The sequence below is a fragment of the Diadema antillarum genome, unplaced genomic scaffold (assembly GCF_040938485.1).
Source record: "Diadema antillarum isolate AM-2024a unplaced genomic scaffold, OU_Dant_1.0 scf00000053, whole genome shotgun sequence".
Lineage (NCBI taxonomy): Eukaryota > Metazoa > Echinodermata > Echinoidea > Diadematoida > Diadematidae > Diadema > Diadema antillarum.
Genome location: NW_027270942.1, coordinates 1,006,897 through 1,028,742, shown reverse-complemented (window position 1 = coordinate 1,028,742; position 21,846 = coordinate 1,006,897). Strand labels below are relative to the sequence as shown.

At 39.0% G+C, this 21,846-nt stretch overlaps 1 protein-coding gene across 1 annotated transcript; it reads right to left on the bottom strand.

The window, feature by feature from the left end:
• Positions 1-8,008: 8,008 nt before the first annotated feature.
• On the bottom strand, positions 8,009-21,713 carry LOC139715706 (protein FRA10AC1-like). Its single transcript, XM_071627259.1, has 10 exons — positions 21,691-21,713; positions 19,977-20,041; positions 19,045-19,134; positions 18,332-18,377; positions 16,015-16,094; positions 13,828-13,996; positions 12,477-12,636; positions 10,294-10,611; positions 9,193-9,265; positions 8,009-8,372 (listed from the first exon to the last, which is right to left on the bottom strand). Exons 1-10 carry the CDS (start codon positions 21,703-21,705, stop codon positions 8,330-8,332), a joined length of 1,059 nt encoding a protein of 352 aa, XP_071483360.1. The 5' UTR covers positions 21,706-21,713; the 3' UTR covers positions 8,009-8,329.
• Positions 21,714-21,846: the final 133 nt, after the last annotated feature.

The following is a 21,846-nucleotide window of genomic DNA, read 5'->3' as shown; positions in this document are numbered from 1 at the left end:
ATAATGCTGCATTATCCTAGATAAATCACAATCATCACATTCATGTGGGAATATAATTGATGTCTCATGCAGAGAAGCAGGGCTGTTTTTCTTGTTTATATAATTTTTTTGCTTGTTTATTATTCTTGTTCTGACACAGTGCTCGTTGAACCTAAAGTTTGTCTGAAAGTTTGTTGGCCTATGCGTTGATTGGTGCGTCAGTGCTGCCTTGTTGAAATCATAGAAGGTGTGCTTGTACACAGGGTTTGTATGCGTAGGAAACTTTTTGAAAACTTGCCAAATATTTTGTGAATTAACTGTCCTCTTCCTCAGTCCCTCTACCCCTCTTTTGCCAAGACTTGGACCCCCCTTTCCCCCGAGCATTTCCAGATTCAACCATCAAACAGGTCTGAAAAGTGTGCCAAGTTTGCTTGTGCATAGAATGAAATGTTTTCTATGGGATGTTGATATTGTCCCAAGTTATTTATCTGAGGTGAAAAACTGGAAACAATCCCTTCTACCGGTATTTGAGGAAAACAGGTGGCTATGTAAACAAGGTCAAAGTGTAGAAATGAGAAGGCAGTCTGTTACAAATTGACTTTATGACTTAGGGAAATCTGACATTTTTTTAATATTTTTGAGACATTCATTTGACGTGTGTACCTGAGTGTCTTCATTATGATCACCAATGGGCATCAAATGAAATATGTGCTTGTACTCCCCAGTTGAGGTGTTGAAATATGTGATACATGTACTTATCATTTCACAAAAAATGCATGCCACATAATGATTGCAGCATTGATAAGGTATATTTATTAACAAATGTTGACAATATTAGGAGAAAAGATTATGGCAATATTTCATTCCCTAGTTTTGTAAATTATGTGTGTGCATTTGTATTCAAACAGTTGTATGCCCGGGTAACAAAACAATTTTTTAACATGCCTGTGGCAACACCCTTTCTAAAGCTCACATCATTGCCAATTTTTTTTTCATAGTTTTATTCGTATTTGTCAATTACGGTATATATATTTATATATATATATATATATATATTCATTATTTTTTTTTTTTTTGCTGTTCACCTTTCCCCTTCTGTTAATCAACATAAAACAGAACTATATAAACCAGCAATTACTGCATCATACATTACATAGCTTTAATCAATCACAAGAAAATATGTAAACCAGAGAATCAAAGTGCTGTATACATTTATGTAGGAGTCCATTCAATCAATATGTTGATTTTGTCCTACAAATGCCATATCAACAATTTTATAAATGGTTTTTCGTCTTATGGACCAATGTAATCATTATCAGTATTAGTGTCATAATACCATGATTATGACTTTGAAAAGTGAATGTCCAATGGACAGTTATAAATAGGGACATTTTGGGTCATGAAGATATTTGTATGTTTGATTTTGGCTTGTTGCAGGATGGACTCCACACACTGTTGCACTTTTACTGCAGGTTGAGTTTGGAATGTGGCGAGTTTAGCGGCATATCCACGCACATTTATTTATGAACCACTGTATTCAGAGATCAGGTGTGAATATTCTTTTGCACAGTGAAGTCTCGCTTCACTCCGGCATATTTAATTCTATTGTACCTCATTCTCTTTCAATGTCTTTCTCCCCCCCCCCCCCCCCCACACCTGTCAAGTTTTGTAGTATTGTTTGGATTCCATATTTTGAAAACCCTCTCATGGATGTTGTGTGTGTGTGTGTGTGTGTGTGTGTGTGTGTGTGTGTGTGTACATGCTAGGCTTGATGGGAAACATTCATGAACAAAATGTGCAGATATGTCAGGAATTGAGTTTCACCAGTCTGCTGCACTGTACATCCCCTCCCCCCTTTTTTGTCTCACCAAACTACAGCATGATAAGAGCAGCAGTCATTGATGATAGCATGTGTACCCAGTACTGTAAAAGTGGGAATTTTCGCGGTGTTGATTCGCGCATTTCGCGCAACCAGAAACTAGCGCGAAAATAAAAGCACGCGAATATTTTTGCTTGCCATACGTTCCTGTGCGTGATGTCTTGATTCCGCGGAATTAAAAACACGCGAAACTCGTCTGACCCGGCCTAGCGCGAAAAATTAGTCGCGCGAAAATATCCACTTTTACAGTATTCAATTGGCATATATTAGAAATACATGTATGTTGACACTTGAATTGCCACTATCCCTGCTTATCCTTGGCTTACAGTGCACTCCTGTTATAACAAACATGGCTGTAATTCTTGTTACAATGAAATCACTATTCAGGTCTCAAAATTATCATCTGTATAATCTTTATACACTATACTGTTCAGCCATAATGAAATTTTGTGATACGAAAAGAAAACCGCCGGTCCCGACGACTTTGTTATGACGGGAGTACACTGTACCAGCTTATGCGATATATACCACGTTCAGTGCACTCCCGTTATAACGAACACGGTTATAACGAAATTCCGGTTACAGCGAAATAAAAATTGAGGCCCCAACATTATCCTCTCTTTGTTCTTTACTGTTTGTTTGTTGGGTTATAACAAAATTTCAATTTAGCGAAAGAAAACTGTCCATCAAGAGGAATTCGTTATAACAGGAGTCCACTGTACTCCAAGGTGAGGTAGGATGATTAATCATTTAAATTGGCATGATGTTACTTTACATTATTTGCTTTCATTGAAGTACCCAGTTGAAGCATTCTTACACATGTGATGTCATGAATATCTGTATATGTGCTGTACCAAATGGTGGAGGGTCTCTTCTGCATTTGTGCTAGACTACCATGATCACAATGCCCTCAAAATGTGCACAATTTGCCCCTGTGCACTTTTTATTTCGTGTGGGCCAATTATGCATTCCAGTACATGTACAGTGCATTTGAGATACGTGTATTTGCACCAGCCAGGGGCCTGTTGCATAAAACGTTTCATCTGAGAAAAACTCTGGTAAGAACTGAGAATTCGGGTTAGTTTGATTCTGCCGTTGACTGTACACAAGAAATGAAGAGTTTGTTCGCAAAAACCGATAAGTCCATATTGGCCAAATGGAGATATTTGCGATCAAAGGTCAAGAAAAATAACGAGAATGATAAGAAAATGTTTGCTTCTTTTGACCATAACTTCAAGAATGTACCTTTATATGTAGTGACCAATATATCATTTACAAGGTATTATTTTGTACTTTATGACAGAGACCGTACTTTAAAATCTTCAAAAATGGACTTATCGGTTTTTGCGAACAAACTCTTCAAATATTCTGTTCAAAATCAACCTGAGTTTTTCTCAGGTAAAAAGTTTTATGCAACAGGCCCCAGCTGATGCAAATATCCTCGGGAAGGCTGCTCACAAATGTGGATGACTTTGCAAGATGGCAAGTTTGTCATATTATACTGTATTTATTCAGTACTAGGTTGTAGTTTTGATAAAGTGGGGAGAGGGGATCCTAGCCAAACTAAATTGTTCGTGCCCTACATGTGCTGAAATATAAAATGTAAGTTTTTAGTGAAGACAAATTGACGTAGAAAAATATGAGTTGTAAATGTAGAAAAGTCATATGCTGAAAATGTAAATATTATACAAAACTAGAAATGAATTACATCCGTATATTTGAAGAATTGCATGTATGGTGTACATTCCTGCATACATGTATGTAAAAAATGGTTATTTTTGTAGATGCAATGTTTGCCATGGTGTACATGTATTTATAAGTATACTGAATAAAACATGATATTGTATAACAGTAGGTCCAGCTTGTTAAAAGTGTACTTGATTCTTGTGTTTTGTTTGAAATTAAGAGTGTAAAACTTCATGGTGAGACTATTGTGAAGAGTTTTCAAAGAAAACTAAAATCAGCTATAACATGTAAGTCAAACATGAGATGGTTGAACATTATCTTCAATTTCAACAATTTTATCAAGACAATTTTCATGACTTTGATAGATGCAGTACATTTAACCTACTGCAGCCTGAAAAACACAAAAATGTGGTCCACACACTTTTATCTTGACAATGCTCCAGTAACATGGTGCAATTAAACATATTTGCAAAGCACCATTAATTACAAAATGGGTTCAATAATGTAGCCTATTAGAAGCACTGAAACATGTTGAGTGCGCTCTTTAGATTTTTTCTGACGCCCCGCAGTGCAGAAAGAGCGCAGCATAAAGCCTAACATATGCACTCCATCTGAGGTCACAATAAACTTACCTGGGTACTTTTACAGCCCACATTCAACCAGTTTCGATAGTGTGCTCAATCACTTATTTACTGTAAATTTCTATGAACTATGTTTCACTTACCTTTATAATTGTGAGGTGCATATCTAAAACAATGCTGCTATGGTTTAAATGGAACATGTTTATATAAGTTGGAACATTTCTTCAGATGTCTTTGATTTTGAACAAGATCTACATAATATAGCCGACTGGTATTCATCCACAAAGGTAAGTGAAAAGTAGTTCAAAGAACCATTACATTGCAATGCAAAGTTTTACCAGCTGATACCACATTTCATAGACCCATTTCACAGAACAAATAATTCATTCACAGGTTTAAATTTGTGATGTTAGTGGAGATGCAGCACACTCGGGAACTCAGTGTTGTGCCTGCATTTCCACCAATGCACTCTCTCCTGTGCATTATTTGCATACAATTTGCTACATAAACCATCATGTCTGTGGCATCTCTCGGAGCATATATACGGGGAAAGTTACTAACTGCACAGCGTTTCATCTGGTAAATAAAAAAATGATCCCAAATGAGTCACCTTTGAAATCAAAATTTATACCAGCTTCTCAGCAGGACATGAACATGCTATATTATTCAATGAATGCTTATGGAGTCTGCTTGATATCTTTCCATAAGGACATTAATTTTCTGTTGGTGTGAATGTATTGTCATGCAGCTACTTATTGTGATATACTTCTTTCATACACATCAGCAACTTCATGTAGAGAACCCTAATACACACTTTGCTACCTTTAGTGGGTATACAATGAACATTCTGACAGTGGGAAACAATTACATTATTCCCTTTGCCCTTAAATTCCATTGTCCACCATGTGACAATTTCTCAAGGTACAACTGTCCCTCTTCGTGATCAGTTTTACAACATTTATGATTAATCTGTTTATATAGTGAGTACTGCTCTGGGGGCATCAGGTCAATTGAATAAACAGATGTGACCAGGCATCTCAAAATCAACAACAAGTCACGCCCCTTGATATTATGCAAGGAACCAAACAAGGCGAAATGGGTCAACCAAGTCATTCTTGAGGTTTTCATATTTTCTGAAAGAGCTATTCTTCTTCTACATTATGCTTAAGTTTGGGATCATAAAATGAATGGGAAAGTGTTTTCAGCACTTTTTCGAAAAACCCTTTTTTTGTAGAGTAGTGTGAACATGTATGTCTTTAGAGGCCCCTTTTCATTTCTTGAAAATCCTTTGCACACTCTTCACTTTCAACTCTAATAACTTTTGAAAGGACGATGCTACTGCCTTGAAAGTTGGCATTAATAATGGACGGAATGTGTTAATAGAGCATGCTCAATTTCAGCTTAATCTGATAATTGCTTCATTGTTATTGCTACAGTGGTTTACATCCGTTTTTTGTCCCATTCATTGCACAGCCAGCACGGCTTGGTAAAGATTAAGCGCTTGAATAGACACTGCACTTCAGAGCCTCTTTTCTCAGTACACTCTTTTGGAGTGTGTGCTTTCTTTCCAATATTTAGAAAGGTTAGGAGAGTCCATTTGAATTGAGTTGTACATCATTTTAAAGCTTAGAGTCTGCTCTTTCAGAATCTGCCCTTAATATATGTCTGGTGACTTTTTCTTGGTTTTGCGATGTAGGGTCGCATATTGTCCCTGTTAAAAAGAAAAAAAAATGAATCTTGCTCTTTGACCCATCAGGTCCTAGGGATATTCTGCTGCAGAAATCATCTTGCCATCATCAGATTGGCAAATCTGAAATCCACTGCACATCTTATCTTGTAGAAGATATAGATGGAACTGGTTAAAGCCAAAATATAGTTCTCTTATGCCTGCACAACTGTCAATTATTGCTCTAAAATGCACACATATATGAACAAAAAAAGTGTAAAATAACACTGTGATAACACAATTCAGGGGCGGATCCAGGAATTCCGTAAAGAGGGGGCGCGTTTACAACAATTAAAGGGGGAGGGGGGGCACGCATCCCTCCCCCATTTTTTCTTTTTATTTCTTTTGTTTCCACAAAAAAATAAAGGGGGGGGGGGCGTGCGCCTGGTGCGGTCCTCCCTGGATCCGCCACTGCAATTCTAGTTGTGTAATGACGAAATTGCGAAACATAAGCTAAAACAGTTCGCCAGAAGTTCACAACTTCAGAACTTACCTGATTGTCATTGTGGTTGCTACATAATTTTAAATAATCGATTATCAATAATCAACAAAATGAGCCACAGCAGTGTCCATCAATCTTCTGTGCTATACATTGTAGTCGTATGCAGATTATGATTGCAAGGGCAAAACCATTATCATACTACCTCCCAACAATGCTGAATGGGGATGGCCCTTTTAGAATAAGAGTTGTGTACCAAAACTGAAATTATTCTATACTTCTGATCTCAAAATACTCCAAAACAACTCATCATTCTGACAAATCATATCAGCCTGGTAAGTTTCTTGGTAGACCCTTTGGATGTACTACAAGCAAGATCCAAATGGCAGAAAATATTTTTAGCCCTTCAGAGAACTATGTTTTAGCTTTAAATTCATTTAATCTGCAGAAAATCAGAATGAAATTTACAAACTATGCCATTTAGTGAGAAGAACAGGTACTTAAAATGTGCTAAAAATCAATGTGTTGCTAATGTAAGAAAACAGCTATAGGTAAAACAATTAAAGGGATTTTGAAAATTCTGTAATCAAAACAAAAGGTATGTATACCGGTAACCAATGAAAAGTCCAAATGAAAGAGAATTTATAATCTACCAAGCAAACATGTGAAATACTGGCAATGAATAATCTGTATCTTTGCAACATGTACATTGCATCATGGATGAAATGATTGCAACTGCAGCCTTACGACTCTCGTTGGGCCTGTGGACTTGGCACTGAACACTGATTTTAAAGGGAGATATCTGGACCAGCTACAAATTACCCTGATAAGGAAGAACACGCTTTAATGAGCCTGATCACAATTGGATAGACATTAGGAAGACCTGAAATTGTGAACTTTTGCTCGTGTTCACTAAACAGTTATCGAACATTTATTGTGAATATGCAAATGACTGAGTTGATGATGTCATCACCTTGAAACTGTCCATATACACAAAATCTTGAAATTTTCTGTCTTCTGACCAAACATCACCATGCCCCAGTCTCAAATCCAACTATATCTCACAGATCATTATTTCGAAGTTATTCACCAACTAATAACACTATGTTTTACACTTTCATGGCAGAAAAACTGAATTTTCATCAGTGCTCCCATTCGGGATGATTACTACAGCGGAAGATCATTATAAAGAGATCAGACATAACACAACACTCTCATAACAAGGGGATTTTGCAGATCACAACTCTTCATAATATTTCTGGGACTTTCATTGCATGTACAGTACATGCATGATCTAGGAACCAGTTCCACAGCTAAGATTTTCCACCAGGTGACAGATCAGTTAAGTTCTAAATCATGTGCACATCACCCATGTCGCCAAAGGAAATCACACAGAACGTACTTGTGGTCACAGGTCATTAATCTCTCGGCAAAACAGCAAACTAATCCTCTTACAGTTACTGAGGAGAGTTCTGCCCATGCTTGGATTTCATGCTTGAACAGATTTGGAGTGAGGACAAAAGTGAATATACAAAGAATATATATTACTTCAAATTTCCACTATTTCTCTTCACTCATAAACTCAGCAAGGATAACATGACACAAGTCAGTACACCAGATAGAGCCATGGACTTTTGTGGCATATATGCAACATGAACGGTCATCGTGCATATCCCATTATACAGTGTAGTATACTGAAATGTACATGTACAGCCCAATATGTGCATGTATATTTTGATCATTGGTGATGCCATATACTCTGCATGACACATCCCTCCTTCACATATACCATGCACAACATCCTCAAGTCTATTTGATCGATTAGATTTAAAATGTAAGATGCACCTCCTGTATTGCAACAATAATATGTCACACTTCCTTTCTGCCACCAGTCCATCACCACGTCCACGACATATCCAAGACCCTGTACGGTCTGCTTTGCTTCCTGCTCACGCCTGATCGGTTTGCGATGATGCTGTTTGACCACTCCCGGAGGGCACGACTCACACAGCCTCTCTCTCCCTGAGAGGAGACCTCCATCATAGAAACATGTCCTTCAGATAGTCATCAAACTCCTCCTCCCTGCACAGATGAAATCAGAAGTGATTATAAAAGAAAATGAGAACGTGACTTTTCAGAGATAAGCATCTGATGGAATTATCCACAATGGCATTTTCTGAAAACTTAAGCACATAATGGTCCCTGGGGTGAGAAGACCTCGTTTCTCAATTGGAATATATGTAAAAACCTTCTAACCCAATGTTGAATATCAAATATATTGATTTGAGTTTTAAAACACTACAATTATCAATGTGACCCAAATCAATGTTTCTACATTATTTGACATCAATACAGATGTTTGCAAAAATGTTACACAACTGAAGATCAGTTTTTCACTCCCCTTAACCCATTGAGGATGGGCTGATTTTGCTACAACACGCATTTCCCATAGACACTTGCCCGAGTATACTCGGGACTCGTCCTCAACAGGTTAAAATTCATGATTTTTTAGATATGAGGTTTTGTCACCTCAGGGACAATATACATTACATTACTTTGCAATGAAGTCTGTAGATTTCTACAGTGATGGCTGTATTATAGTTTCAATTCTTGTTTCAAGACTTTTTCCGGAGGAAACATTAAGTTTGGGTTTGCACTGTAAATCCAAGTTGACACTAGGTGTTTTCACCAAGCGATTGCAGGAGACTTTCTCGATCATCAGAGGTGGCACATTCTGCTGTCTTCAGATGCCACATTAAACTTAGAATATTTGGCAAAAAAATCTGAGCAGCATCACAGATCTTTAAATACTTTTGGATGCCATTCACAGGCTGAGAAACTCCTGACAATTTGAAGATGTTACTCTGTATGGCTACTGACTTGGAATAGAACATTGTCGTACCTGGACTTCTCCTCTGTAACCGGTGCTGGGCCTGTCCAGAAGTTACTCTCTGACACAGAGCTGGCTCCCTCATCTTTAAAAAGAGAACAAAATGATGACAGCTAGGTTTCTCATTTACATATATGTATATGAATAAAAGTCTGTGAAGGTCTGCGATCTCTGACATGGACTGACTGCTAAAACCTCACAGGACAACATCATCATGCACTACTTTTTAATTATCAGAAGTAAAGAATGCTGACACTGAGAAAAAGCTATCAATAGTTCTTTGTGCTTCATTGCAAAATTCTTAGTTGTTCTCAAGCGACCTTGGAAGAAATGAGTGACTGCAGACAAAAGGGAAAATACAAGATCGCTGGATCACTGTACAATGTACAGATAAAACAATGTGGCCATACTCTCACATTCATAATGGGAGATTAAAACAAGTTTCCAATGATCATATGCAGAGACTCCAACTCTCCCGCTTTCGACGGGAGATCTCCCGCCGAAAGCCCATTTTTGCAGAATCTCCTGTTCTCCCGCTTGAGATTTGATTTCTCCCGCTTGAAACGATTTCTTACTTATTTTCATTGTATGTTGAAAAATAAGCCTTAGATAGCGAGAGAGAGCATCTAGAACCCGAGACCACAAGGAACTTCGCGCTCATGATGTGCGCGAAGTGCACATCAAGTTGGAGTCTCCCGTTTGCTAGGGGTTTCAGGCGGGAGAATCTCTAGATCAGAAGGTGCTCGGGGTTGGAGTCTCTGCATATGCATCAATTACTCCCAAATATCATATGACTCCATCAATTTAAAACTTCACAAGTACTGTATATGCTGAATACTTTACGAGGTTTTTATTTTTGCAAATTTTGCAAATCAGGTGCTATATGCTAATCTAAAGACATGCGAAAACATCAATTTTGATCCCGATATGAATGTGACGTGCATGTATACATTTCTCTGTTCAGTACAGTACTCCACGATCGCGAATTCAACCACACACAAAATTGTCTGGAAGTCCCAAAAATTTAGACTTGCTAAATATATGGCTTATACAGTACATGGAACATGTATTTGTCACAGGTTTCAGGCATTTAACACTTATGAGGGTGTGTACCTTTGCTACTTGAGGGTCTCTCTCTATTGCCATGGGAACTGTCATCTGAATCTGAAGATGATCTGCTTCTGCTCCTCCTCCTGCTCCTCTTCTTGTGTTTCTCCTTCTTCCGGTGTTTTCTCTTGTGCCGATCTCTGTCAGAATCTCTGTGTCCGTCTCTGTGTTTGTGTTTCTTACTCTCGCCACTCTTTCTCCTCTTCTGGGACGGTGAGCCGGAGTCCTCCCGTTTCTTGGACTTGCTCCCCGAAGACGGCTTCCTCGTCACCTCCTTGCACTTTCTGTGGTAGTTCAATTTGTGTGAACATCTCTCGCACAATCCTGTGAGATGCACGGGAAATGATCAGGTTAAAAGAACTGGGTTCGTGCACAGATACTGACATCGGCAAATAGAATTTGCTCAAATAGCATGCATACTACGACCAGGTTGGCATGAATAATGAATATTGTAGTGGATATCCCTCATCCTGGCAACACGCATCATACTGCGTTGCCAGGCAGCTGCAGCGCATCATCCCTGGCCATGGATGTGCACGTAAGAAGATGCACCGGCGCTGGCAGTTGGAGACCTGCAGTGAATGAACTAACATCACGTAAGTCAATTCAACCCTGAAGTATTATTAATTCAGTAGCTTTAACCCATTGTAACAATATATAGACTAGGGACATATTCCTCAATATATGTTTTTTTCCTCTTTTTTTTCTTTTTTTGCAGACACTAAGAAACAATCAATAACCTCCGCCTGCAGATGAAATCTACAGCCGTCTGAGGTTATGTTTTTGGTTCCTTCTGAGGTTATGTTTTTGGTTCCGTATGTTTGTCTGTCTGTTTGTCTGTCTGTCAGTTGGTCTGTTTCTGTACAAGATAACTTGAGAACGGATAAACAAATTTTCATAAAATTTGCAGGGTGTGTTCATTATGAGGTAAGAAAGAGGTATTTAAATTTGGGGTATGAGGTCTAAGGTCAAAGGTCACAGGGTTCATAAAAGACATAAAATATGCTTAATCTCCAAGTAACTCAACAATGGGTGATCAGATTTTCACCAAATGTACATATACCATGTAGATTCCCCTATATGTCTACGTTTGTGTTGAAGATACTGCCAACAAAATGGCAATAATGTGGCCGCTTGGCGGAGGCCTGCTCTCTTGAATTGCTCCTCTACTTAAACTTGTAAACACATCACAATAATTGGAGGGTACATAACGTACTTATAAGGCGTGTCTTCATCAGCCCGAAGTTCAAACTAGCGGGACATTTTGCGGTCTTAGAAAACAGCCCGATACAGCGAATGTGCGTCTTCATCAGCTCGAACAGCCTGCTTCGGGAAATTAGTCCGAAAATTGACGCATGCGCACTTTGCAATATTACTCTGCCTGGCTCGCGGTTCGAAAGTGGATTTCCCCGCTCAACATCTCCTATATCACCGTATGTACGATTCTACAACCAGGGAGGTGAGCAGTACAGCAAATTATCAATATCAATATCCAAAGGGATATTGATAACGCTGCTCTTTCTTCTGTCCAGTGAGGCATCTTATATGAAATTAACGAATTGCAATGTTTAAACAAATCCAAAATGCACACAATCTGCAAGAATCTTCAGCTAGTGGATCAGAAGAAGAAGTTTACAAAAGAACAGCTAGCATGCACGGCACTGAGTTTTAATAGGGAGGTGAGAGAAATCACCTCCCTGGTTTTAAAGATGACAACAACAGTAGGCCTATAGTACACACATGTGATCCTTGAATACACCGTGCGTGTAATGTACTATATAGCTGCTTGTACATGCGCTTTCCATTGCCAGCTGGCTAACCAGAAGCGTGGAGGGATCGAGAAAATTTCGGGCTGATGGAGACGCACCCAAGATAGCGCGCTATTTCACGAATTAGCGTTCTAGTTGACGAACTAGACCAAGATTTTGGGGGAAATTTTCCCGATCAAATAGCGCGCTATCTGCGTCTTCACTACACAGATAGCGCGCTATTTTGACATCGGACTAGTTTGGTAACCGCAAGATAGCGCGCTATTTTGAAACTTCGGGCTGATGAAGACACGCCTATAGAAGCACAACTCATGTACGTCTCAACAATTTTGGCAGCTCATGTCCTAAAACACATCTAGTAGAATCTATTACAATCTATTATTCACCGAGTACTTCACAAACACAAGAAGGTGAACGTACTGAGCTTGACGAGGGCGTTTTTCTTTTCGCCATGCTCCAGGTAGCCAAAGTTGACCTCCCATGTGCGCAGGCCCTCCTGCTCAATGCACGTCTTGTTGCCGCAGATGAAGTGACCTTTGCCGTGGACGACCTCCTTCTCCACTCTCCACCTCATGGCGATCTGAAACGAACAACATCAATGATGGCATTTCTTAAAGGGATGGTATGGTTTTGGTTGAGATGCGGATTCAGCCTTTAACTTTTTGTGAGGTGATTAGAAGCCACTTATAAAATATTAAAGAGAACACAATTCTAAGAGGAATTCGAAGTTTGATAAAAACAACGTAAAACAAAGCAATTCTAATAAAAGGTAGGTCCCACTTTTTATTAGGATTGCTTTGTTCTTATGGCCACTACCTCAATTACCCATCATTCAGGCATTGTAATGCAGTCATGAAAAGCTTGCTTGCTGTATGCATGCTAGTGTGCAATTACACAATCAATGATGGGATTATTGATTGATTGATTGATTGATTGATTGATTGATTGATTGATTGATTGATTGATTGATTGATTGATTGATTGATTGATTGATTGATTGATTGATTGATTGATTGATTGATTGATTGATTGATTGATTGATTGATTGATTGATTGACTGGATGGATGGATTGACTGGATGGATGGATTGATTGATTGATTGATTGATTGACTGACTGATTGATTGATTGATTGATTCATTCATTTCAATCATTCGATGCACAAAAATGTTGTTACTAACTCATTCATAAAGTCCATATATAAACATATACACATGCATGTACATGTACGTACGTATACAATTGTACATATATACTGTACACGCCATATATTTGACGAGTCTAAGTTTTCGCGAACCGGGAATTCCCGTCGATTTTGCGAGTGGTTAAATTCACGATCATGGAGTCGTGTACTGAACGGAGAAAATATGTACACACGTACATCACATCCACATCAGGATCAGAGTCAATATACTCGTGTGTTTTAATTTCGCGAATAGCACCTGACTCGCAAAATTCACAAAAATAAGAACCTCACGAAATATTCGGCGTACACAGTATACAACGATAATACACGCAAAGGTATGCGATACACACAAAAAGTCAGAAAACCTGTCTTTGGAGGTCATATGTCTATTAAGGCCACTCTTTTCATCTCTCCTGGGTGACCGCTATAGAAAGGATTTATCTGTACAATGTGTTCAAAAGAAATGAAAAAAAAAAATAAGGGCGTCATACTCCTACTATTACTCCTGGTACTCACAAAGAAAGGCTGCGGTAAAGTGTAAGTCTTTCAAGTATTTGTCTGATCAAGTAAGTGGACCATCACACACCTTGTTTTCCTTGTAGCGGCTAAGGTCTGCGATGCAGTACTCTTTAAACAGCTTGTCCCAGTACTTCTTGGCTAGTCTCCTGCCCCAGGAGCTTTCCTGCTCATCATCCTCCGTCCAGAGAAATCGGTGATTCTCCCTGATCACATCCAAGTCAGTCTTGTCCTTCGATCTTTTTTGCCAAAAGTGAAAGATTGAGCATCACCTGAAGAGCATTCATGATTGAGTTTACCATCATGGTATTCTCTTAAACTTCAATGATATGAATTGGTGCACCGCTCGTGAAACAAAGTTTCTTTTTTTTTTTTTAGTCTTACCAGAGTGTCAACTGATTTACTATTTCATGTGTGCTGCATGGAGGAACAGAAAAAAAATCAACAACAAACCCAACCTTAAGTTTCTGTCAAAGACATTACAATCCACTAGCTTCCATTATTCTATGCATGCACATCTTATTATTTTTCCCTTCTGCATGAAGGCACAAAACACTACTATATATGTTTATCAGATTATTCAAGTATATTAGATGGCTTAGACAGTTTCTGGTATGTGATTGATCGAGAGCTCATCACATAATGCTGTTTGCGAGGATCGCAAATGTTATATTTTCCCAGCTCGTTATATTGACCAACTGGTCAAATGAATATATTTTTTTCATGTGTGTCGCCCTCTTACGGTTGAAATACAAACAATTACACCAATATAAGGGTGTGGGACCACGTCGGTAACTGGGAGGAGCAAACGATTACTATCGATAACTGCAGTCTGGATCGATATAACCTGTTCCCACTCACCCCCCCCCCCCCACCACACACACACCCACAAACGATACGTGAAAGAGTAGACGGCACGGCGCGTCGCGGAGTAGCGTCATGCGCTAGGCCTGCCTTGATGGAATTCGGGAAGCTAAACGTTACGTACAGTGTAATAATGCAGGTACCGTAGGCCCTACCCAATGTACCGTTTACGTATGCACGTATCATTCGGCCCGCGAAGTTTGGATTCACACTTCAAAATGGAACCCCCTTTTGTTTATAATAAACGACGACGAGCTCGATAAGATTTTGGAGGAACTCCTTAATTAACATTAGACCGTGTAGATTCTTACGTTAGAACTCTCCAACGTTAGATCTGAATTAGGACTAATGTTAGAATAGAGTCAATCTAGTAGGCCCTATAACATTTAACAAACATTAGAATCTAGACATAGGGCCTAGATTCTAGGGCCTAGAGCCCCAAGTACCTAGGCCTACCTGTAGAAACAAATGTCAAATGATAAAAATTGCCCAGTAGGCCATAACGTTAGGCCTAAAGTTAGATTTGTTTTGTGAGTAGACCCTAGAACATCTGCTGATCTTTTGGACCTGAGCCTAATTTAACTATTGACCGATTCGGGTTCGTTGAGGGCAGCAGACATTTTACGGCACAGGGCGCAGCCATAGTGGGTGTATCAGCTGACCCCCCCTGCTCTCCCCCACCCCCGGGCAACATGTTTATCACGCACTTGTAACAAAGGTTCGCGCACTAGCAAGCATTCGCGCACTCAATACGAGACGCCTATTGGCTAAAGCAGTTTTTCATTCTGCGCGCGTGCTAATGTAGGGAGAGGGGTGGGGGAGTGCGGAGGGGGGGTCGGCTGATACACCCACTATGGCTGCGCCCATGCCAAAAATACACATAGCGCCTCACAGAATCGGTCAATAGGGCCCTAAAGCGTTGTTACTTGACTTAAGCCTAACGTTAATGTTAGTAGGGCCTACTGTCGTTAGAGGACATGAGCCTACACAGTACTAGCAACTATACACAGTCCAGTCGCCACTGTACAACTACAAAATCGTGACAGTGCGCACACAGCGTCTGGTCGGGCTAACATGAGCGTATAAACGGTTAGGCTATGCGTCGTTAGTGTAGGCTCTTCTGTAATGCACAATCAAGGGCAAGGCCATCTAATATAACAGATATCAACTGGTAGGGGGTGGAATGTAACAATCTTTGGAACGCCAGGGAGTTATATTTTCCCTAGTGATCATATTTTCCCTCAGCGCTGCGCGCTTCGGGAAAATATAACTCCCTTGCGGTCCAAAGAATGTTATATTCCACCCCATACCAGTCAATATCTGTATAATATCTTTGAGTTTGAGCGAAAATTTCACTTGAATGATTCTCAGATACATATCACTAAATACTTACGTATCTCGCTTGAACAGTTCCTTGGTTGCCCCAGGATAATACAAAAGGTAGTCATTGATGAGTTGCTTGTGTCTATTGTACTGACATGGGAACATTAAGGAAAAGAGAGGTGAAAGCTGGAACAGTGTAATAACATTATCACTAAGATGATGACGATGATGACGATGATGACGATGATGACGATGACGATGATGATGATGATGATGATGATGATGATGATGATGATGATTATTATTATTATCATCATTATCATCATTATGATGATGATTTTTTTTTCACAGGGTAGCCCTTAAAAAAACAACCTGATCTACAAAGGGGCTCTACATCAAAAACAACACAAAATACAAATAATACAAAAATACAGTAAAATAAAAATAATACATACTACTTACAAACTGAATGCAAAATGATTATAGAAAAAAAAAAATTATATTACAGGCGAAACATAATGTATGGAAAGGCTCGGAAAATATCGTCCACCACTTGGAACCTGCTAGTAATACCTCAAAAGGGCCTATTTAAGAAACCTGATTGTCTATTCTAATGCATAAACTACCTGAACAATGAGTTGCCCATGCGAGCATCCTGAGATCTATTTTATGTATAAAAAGTTGGAGCACCCACCCTTCATTTCCCAAACGCCCTTCCTGTCCAGTAGTAGGCAGGCAGGAACCCACAGAATGACCAATTGTGTGGGTTCTATTATTCTTCCCAAAGAGTGATAATCAGCTGAATATACTTTTTTAAGAAATTACTTTCTAGATGCATTTTCCTCTCTCCTTCATCTTCCTTCTACTATTGCCTTAATATACATTAGTATGTGCAGGAATAAGCTAAATGTACCGGTAGATTTGCTTATTGTAAACTTAGCATTCAGCATTTTACTGACTGTCACAATTTTGAGAGAATGGAGTCAAAAGGAGAAAGGAAGAGAATAAAATTTGACTCTTTTCCTTTCTTTATCCCTCTAATTTTCCTTATCTTGTTTGATGTTGCCTCCCTATTCATCCTCATCCTTCAAATGTTGCCCCCATGGTCCTCCGGATCATCAGTGACCCTCCTCTGCCTTTTGTCTGTCCACCCTCCTTTAATCCCCTTCCCTTTTTGTACCTATTGGGCTCCTTGCCCATGACCTCCTACCCTCCCCTTTTGTTTTCTTTGTTCTGTGTTCCTGGCCCTCCCCTGACTGTTCTTGTTGTGTGTCGTCCTTATAATAGTATGTGATTGCTTTCCCTGCCCGCTTGTCATTTTACCTGTGATGAAGATTCTGCTAGGATCGAAAGCTCAGGCCCCTTTTGACTCCATTTTACTCCATTGGCTCCCCACTATTGGATTTATAAGCAGTTTTCAGCAGCTTTTTTTACTACAATTTTGAGAGAAGACATAAAGCTTTATAGATATGAAAACAAAATCAGTACGCAAGGTTCTACTTCTAGTAACACAAGGCAAAATACACATCTCTTTGGGCAATTCCGCAGTTAGGTGGACATGACACGTGCCTCTTTATCTTACTCTTTAATTTAGGTATCAACTAATGCCATGGATGTTCACCAATCATTAAGGTCTTTCAAATTCAGTAGATTTTATTTTTAAAATTTATTGATTTTGCGAGATCTGAAACCATCATTTAAAATGTACATGTGGGACTGGGGATGCTGAAATTCACTTAAATGCAAATTACACTGGGTTCCTTTGAACATTTTTCCTCAAAGTTTTGCTAAAGGGTAGAAGATGAATACATTTAAGTACTCCAGAAGTCATGGTACATTTTGTCAATTACAAAAGGATGAAATGACCTGCGGAATTACTCCGGACAAATGTAACATTACTAACCGTAACGTTACTAACCATGCTTTTGGCGGTGTAGCTGATAAATTATCGGTCAAATTGCTGGAATATTTGCGTGAACATATGTCATGATGCATTAATTGAAATTAATGCAACACTTGTTTGAAGTAACTTTAATTTTTGCACACTTTTTGTTACAAGACATTGATTTTTTTGTCATGTCCTTTTTTCGTAACGTTACTAACCAGCCCTTTTAGTTGCCATAGCAATTCTAATAGTTATTGGACAGTATTCATTCTTTTCTATATCATAAACCTGGGAAGGACAAACATGTTTTTAACATGATTTTGACTTGAAATGAATAAATGGTGATTTAGCAGTAAAAATACGTATCTAAATTTGTTTAAATGTAACGTTACTAACCGCGGAATTGCCCCTTTGCAGGATTACAGTAGTCTCACAATATATGATACCAGCTGCATATGAGCTTCAAAGAACATCTAGCAATGCATTGTCATGGAAAGGATACAGCATCCAAGGCCAGGAAATGGAATCGCTGATTTTTGCTTTCTTCCCTAAGAAGGCAAACAAAACAAAAATAAACAGAAGATTAGAGCAATGAATCAGAACTTTTTTGGAATACAAAAAAAAAAATGCATGGAATAAGATCACTGGATAATAGACAGTAATGCAATGTATCTTGGCTCATTACAGGACATGAAAAATATCACACTTTCAACTTCATCTATGACCATGGAATTCATTATCTTACAAGTATTATTATGTATCATTTTACTTTTACGAAAACATCATATTGAGTGTAAATGCTTGTCGGCATTCTCTATTCTACCTACATGTAGGTATAATAGGAGATACTGACAGATAAACTGACAACCAAGATTTGGTGCAAATATAATTTCTTTGTGCAGGCATTCAAACACTCAAAGGTAGATCATTGAAAAGACTAAAATATTTCTACATAACATAAGTGAATGTCTTGTGCAGAGTCTATTTTCATTTCTAGTTTCTATGTCATCTTTTTTCCTTTTTTGTTGATATATGATTGGCCTGTACACATTTGGCAGTTTTTGACACAGGGCAAGCATATAAAGGCACACACATCTGGCAAACTTTATGGCTGCCATGGTTACATTGTTGTGAATAAAGCTCACATTTAGCTTTTACAGAGCTGGTCTATGGACTTTAATAATAGACATTCTATGTTATCAAGAGAATACTTACCTGTCATACTCAGCAGCAGCTACTCTCTTTGAGGGAAGTCCCCCTGTCACCCTGCTGACTCCATCCTTGGTTGCAAGATCTTGCCTTGAGCTTTGGGTGTGAAACAAGTGACAGAAGATGGTTTAATAAATTCCGCTGATACTACACCAAGTAATCCATGCCCAGCTCCACTAATGTAGCAAGGCACAATGGCACTGAATATTTCATGTCTAGCATATCCAGCAATAGTACCTACAATTTCTTTGATAGTTTGAAAATCGTTAAGAAATATTTCAACTGATGTGAGACATATCAATATAGTTGTATTGCATTGAATAGGAATACATTTGGCAAAAAAGAAAATTCTATTTTCCATCAAGATGTGTCCATAAATGACAATCAGTATCAGTACATGTTTTACATCACACACTAACATCACAAGACTAATGTGTCTAATTTGATTCATGTTCAGTACCTCCATCTAACACAATACAATCAATTGCACATTTTCATTCTGTCATGCCGCTATCACGCTCAACAAAGAATTCTCTCTAACAATTTATCACTGACATTATTTAGAATAGTGATGGCAAATTTCATATTGAACTGCCTTCCAGTCAAACTGTGAGATTTTTCAGGCATTCTGGTACTAAATTATAAAGTGTTTAACTGTGACATGTGGTCAACTCAGTATGAAATGAAAAGATTTACTTTCAATTTTTACATTGAAAGAGAGAATAGATAGTGTTATTGATGAGCATCCTTTCAAGTGACCATGAGTTTCTCGATATTTCAGACAACTGAGACAAAAAAAAACACTCATCCACCTCTCCAAACATTCACAGACACTGGGCTATAGAAGTAAAGGCAAAGGAATACTGTCATACTAGATCTACTTCTTCCATGGACAAAATGGGATACATTCACATGATGGAGTGCCAATGAATGCTCACCTCTTCCTTCTTTCAGCCTCGCTGTCATACTCAAACTCAGATCCATAGCCCCCTCCTCTGAAAGCCTGGGCATGAAAACACACACAATTGAAGTTACAATTTACAAGGAGTGGTTAAATTGTTGATACTAAGTGTGCTAATTTCTACAACCTTCAAGCCACACACAGAATACCAAGTGCCACCATATGTAATGACAGAATTTGGCACTTAAATAGCAACAACTGAGACTGTAGGATCTTCTATAGTGGATCAGAATACAAACTGTAAATATTCACAATTTCTATCTGTCTATGGTCATACTTTCATGTCATTGAAGGCCGGGGGCGGGGTAAAAATGATTGGACATCAAGCATGCTCTGGGACCAATTTATGAGAGTATGCCGACAAGCATCTGGCAGTCTTCGCAGTGGGTTCATAACATACATTGCCAAAATGATGATGATGAGTTAGTGCTCAAGTAGTTCAATGTTGTAATTCAAATAGACATCTAACTGTTAAACTTATCCATTTGTACCAAAGCGTTGAAAAAGTTTTTAAAAAATGATCAGATTATTGAATTTAAATTTACTCTAGAAGTATACCCGTCTCGATGTTTGAAGGGGGTGGTCTCTGCCTACGCCGACTCAGTCACTAGCAATGCATTCAAGAATAGGCTGCATTAATTTACATTGGCAAATTCAAGAAATCGGCCCCATCGCAGTGCACATGCATCTGTGCACTAGCAAACGAGGTTAGGTTAGGTTTAGCGTTAGGTTAGGGCTGTACTTATGGTTGAATTAGTTGAGGGACATTAGGAAATCTTTCCGAGAATAATAGGGAGAAAGAAACAAAGAACAAAGGAAAAAATGGGAGAAAGATGCTATGCTGTGGAAATCGGCCCCGCTGCTGTATCAATCATGAGTAAATGCAGCACGGTTTGATGGGGCCGCATTCGCAAGTATTACACTGTGGAAGAAGGCCCCACCGCCGTGCTTAGGTACCACTGAATGCCACACAGTGGGGCTGAATTCACGAGTATTAACACAACACGGACAAGTCGCCATACCCGTAGTAATTTAGATCTAAATAAATGTACGGACACGCAGTGGTAGGGCGTATTTCACAAGCATAGCATGACATTTAAACTTTACATCTAGGCCCTACATCTATTTTGCTTGAAGGAGAGTTGTACAGGAGTCCCACATTTGATCCACGATCGTAATAGTCTCGGTTCCATTTCATAAGACATAGACTGGTCTAACTTGATATCCTTAAGGCTTAAGAGCTAATTGAAGTCTTGATAGTCCCACATAAAAATGAACACATGGGACTACACTATACACATTCTCTTAGCTATCTCCGGATCTAAATGCATAAATCGCTCTACTTTGGCTGAAGGAGAGTTGTACATGGAGTTTTAACTTTGATCCACGATTGGAACAGTCTCAGTCCCATTTCATAAGACCTAGGCCAGGGATTAGGGTTCTAACGTTCTATTTACATCGTTAAGAGTTAAGTCTTGATAATCCCACATAAAAATCAACGTATGGGACTGCACATTCATCGCTGTCTCCAGATCGAAATGCATAAATGACTCTATTCATAGGGTAAAACGTTCTTTTTCATCACGATCCAAACCCAAAATGCACAACTATTATTCTACATTTTGTTGGTCTCTGGATTTTTCAGTGCCAGTGCTCGCAGTGCACACTAGATCTAACGTTAGAGAACATACCTTTGTCAAGTCCATATCGGTTTTTTTTTTTCAGGCTCTTCAGCCGGCGGTACTGCGGTACTGCGACCGCCGCCTCAGCCCCGCACCCGGCCCCGCGACGCGACGCCGAGCCGCCGCTGGCCGCTGGTGTAAACGTAGCGCAGCGCTGCAGTGTAT